Source organism: Diadema antillarum, unplaced genomic scaffold (genome assembly GCF_040938485.1).
Source record: "Diadema antillarum isolate AM-2024a unplaced genomic scaffold, OU_Dant_1.0 seq00001265_RagTag, whole genome shotgun sequence".
In the NCBI taxonomy this organism is placed as follows: Eukaryota; Metazoa; Echinodermata; class Echinoidea; order Diadematoida; family Diadematidae; genus Diadema; species Diadema antillarum.
Window position 1 is genome coordinate 287,349 of NW_027272047.1, and position 3,169 is coordinate 290,517.

The 3,169-nt window shown below is 36.3% G+C and overlaps 1 protein-coding gene across 1 annotated transcript; it reads left to right on the plus strand.

Moving 5' to 3' along the window:
* The first annotated feature begins 806 nt into the window (after positions 1-806).
* On the plus strand, positions 807-2,113 carry LOC139745417 (uncharacterized). Its single transcript, XM_071655808.1, has 2 exons — positions 807-893; positions 1,430-2,113. Exons 1-2 carry the CDS (start codon positions 807-809, stop codon positions 2,111-2,113), a joined length of 771 nt encoding a protein of 256 aa, XP_071511909.1.
* Positions 2,114-3,169: the final 1,056 nt, after the last annotated feature.

The following is a 3,169-nucleotide window of genomic DNA, read 5'->3' on the forward strand; positions in this document are numbered from 1 at the left end:
CTATCAATAAAGACTTTACCTATGAAGAGGTCATTTTTGTTATTAGAAAATTAAGGAATGATAAGTCTAGTGGGATTGATAATGTTATTAATGAACAACTGAAAAAATTGCCCTGGTTCTTTCGTGAATTTGTTGGTTAGAGTTTTTAATATTGTACTTTATTCAGGAGTTGTACCCTCTGTTTGGTGTCTAGGTATGATTAAGCCCCTATACAAAAAGAAAGGTTCTGCTGATGATCCGGACAATTATAGAGGAATCACCCTTTTGAGCTGTGTTGGTAAATTGTTTAGAGCATGCATTAATGCTCGGCTTTCACTTTACCTAGAGTGTGCAGGTATTTTAGGAAGCGAACAGGCTGGTTTTAGAGAAGGACATAGTACACTTGATCATATCTTTACTTTGCATGGTCTAATCGAATTGTATTTAAACCGTAGAAAAAGAATTTACTGTGCTTTTGTTGACCATAAGAAGGCCTTTGACCTTGTAGATAGGTCTAGTTTATGGTCAAAATTGATATCATCAGGGATCAATGGGAAAATCATTAATGTTGTTTATAATATGTATAAGAATGCAAAGTCCTGTGTAAAACTCGGTAATAATTTGTCTGAGTTTTTTTGTTTGTAACATCGGTGTACACCAAGGAGAAAATTTATCTCCCCTTTTGTTTGCACTTTATCTTAATGATTTTGAATATTTTGTTAGTAGACATTATAAAGGGCTAGATATGTGCTCCTCTGCAATAAGGGAACATTTAAGTGATGAGGATGTTGAGGTCTTTTTGCGTCTGTATGTATTATTATACGCTGATGACACTTATATTTGCTGAGTCTGCTGAGGAGCTCCAGTGTGCTTTATCAGCTGTTCACCAATACTGTGATTTATGGAAACTCACTGTAAACACAAATAAAACCAAAGTGGTTATTTTTTCCAGAGGTCGTGTTCGTAAGTTTCCTCAGTTTATGTTTGGGGAAAGTTCTCTTGACGTTGTATATGATTACACTTACCTTGGGGTTATTTTTTATTATAATGGCTCTTTTAATAAAGCAATGAAAAAAAAACAGATTAATCAAGCACGTAGAGCTATGTTCCATTTGAAAAGCAAAGCCAGGAAACTATCCTTGCCAGTCGATGTGCAATGTGAGCTGTTTGATGTCCTTGTTGCTCCAATTTGAAGCTGTGAGGAGCTGTGAGGAGCTGTGAGCTGTGGGGAACTGTTAAAATATACTCTATGAATTGCTATTTTGTGACATCTGAACGGATATACCCAGATGACAGAGTCTCTTTAATGGCGTAGAACACCTTTGGAGGTATGTCACACCAGGAAATTTCGTGATTGATGAATTTTGAGTGTATTTCTGAAACACTACTTCGCCTCAACACTTCACAGAGTTTGAGTCATAGTCCTAAAGGTACATTTTGGTGTTGGTAGATTGGTAGATTGACAACTGACCTGCTCAAGTCTGCTCTTGTCGATGCTGTGACAAAGGAGTTGCAAACTCTCCGCGACCAACTCGAACAGACAGAGAGTAGAGTCATGGACCTTGAAAATGAGATCAAGACAAAAGCCACCATCATATCTTCGATGCAGAAAGAACAGGAACGCAACAAAGACGAAATCACCAGTCTGCAGCGCACCTTGAACGATGCAGAGCAATACTCGCGCAGGAACTGCTTGCGGCTGTACGGCATTCCCGAGTCGGATCATGAAGACACCGATGAAGTGATGCTCGACCTAGCCAGCAAAGAGCTGAATGTGAAGTTGAAGCCTGAGGACATCGACAGGTCCCATCGCATTGGTGCTCCACGTCCTGTCAAGAGAGGAGAGAAGACAAAGCCCCCTAGACCAATCATTGTCAAGTTTGCTACCTACCGTGTTCGCCATCTTGTCATCAGGAACAGGAAGCGACTGAAAGGGAAGCATATTGGCATCGAGGAGGACCTGACAGCAACAAACAGGAATCTGCTACAAAAAGCAAATGAGTTAGTCAAAACAAACAGCAATGTGATCGCAGCTTGGACGACGGACGGAAGGATCCTGGTGCTGCTCAAAGCGACAAATGGGGGCACTGTGAAAAAGAGGATACATTCAGTTACTGACTTGCAAAAACTGTAAATCCATAACCCCATCACAAATATTGCAATGTGATTCAGAAACACTCATTATATTTCATATTTGATCATTACCTGGTGTACAACTTACCTTTTCATATTGAACTAAAGGCTTTTTGTTTTGTTTATGTATACATATCCTGGTTTGAATATCAAATGTCGATTTCTTGTGTTTGTGTTTTGTGTAACAGGCAAAATTCTAACATAAATTGTAATAATTGTTTTCTTTGTAACAGAAACATTCAACAATATGACTCACATATATCTGATTTTGATAATGAAGTTGCACTTCATAATGCTTATTACACTCCCAGCGAATTTTGTGATTATGTTAAATCAACTGAGAATTCAAATATGTTATCTTTGTTTCATTTCAATTGCCGTAGTTTAAAACGCAATTTTGATAATTTTTGTCACTGTGTAGAAATGTTAGATATGCCTATGTCAATCATAGGAGTAACTGAAACATGGTTGAGAGATGGTGAGGAAGAGCTTATTTCTCTCCCACAGTATACTTTTGTTGGTAATGCTAGACAGGGAAAAAGAGGAGGAGGAACTGAAATTTTTATTCAAAACAATATTAAATTCAAAAGAAGAACAGATTTAGATATATGCAATGATGTCGTTGAAAGTATTTTTATTGAGGTATATGATAAGATAAAAAATTATATTGTTGGAGTGATATACAAACCTCCTCAGCAGACAGTTGAAAATTTTGTAGAAAATATCCAAGCTTCTTTAAATACCATATCAAATGAGAGGAAAGAAAATATCATAATGGGAGATTTCAATGTGGATTTAATGAAAATAAATGTTTGTCAGTCTGTGAATGATTTTATAGATAATTTTACTTCGTATTCATATTTACCTCAAATATTCAAACCAACTAGAATAACTTCTCATTCAGCTACTATATTGGATAACATATTTTATAATTATTCTGAAAAAATAGAAAAGAGTGGAATAATTCTAACTGATGTCAGTGATCATCTTACACCATTTATTTTGATTAATTCTAAGGCAGTTATGAATGATTTTGATGCTGAATATAAAAAAAGAG

Coding starts and splice junctions, on each gene's coding strand:
- LOC139745417 (XM_071655808.1), top strand. CDS start 807: ATGACACTTATATTTGCTGAGTCTGCTGAGGAGCTCCAGTGTGCTTTA. Junction 894..1,429: donor GTGATTTATGGAAACTCACT/GTAAACACAAAT, acceptor TGGTGTTGGTAG/ATTGGTAGATTGACAACTGA.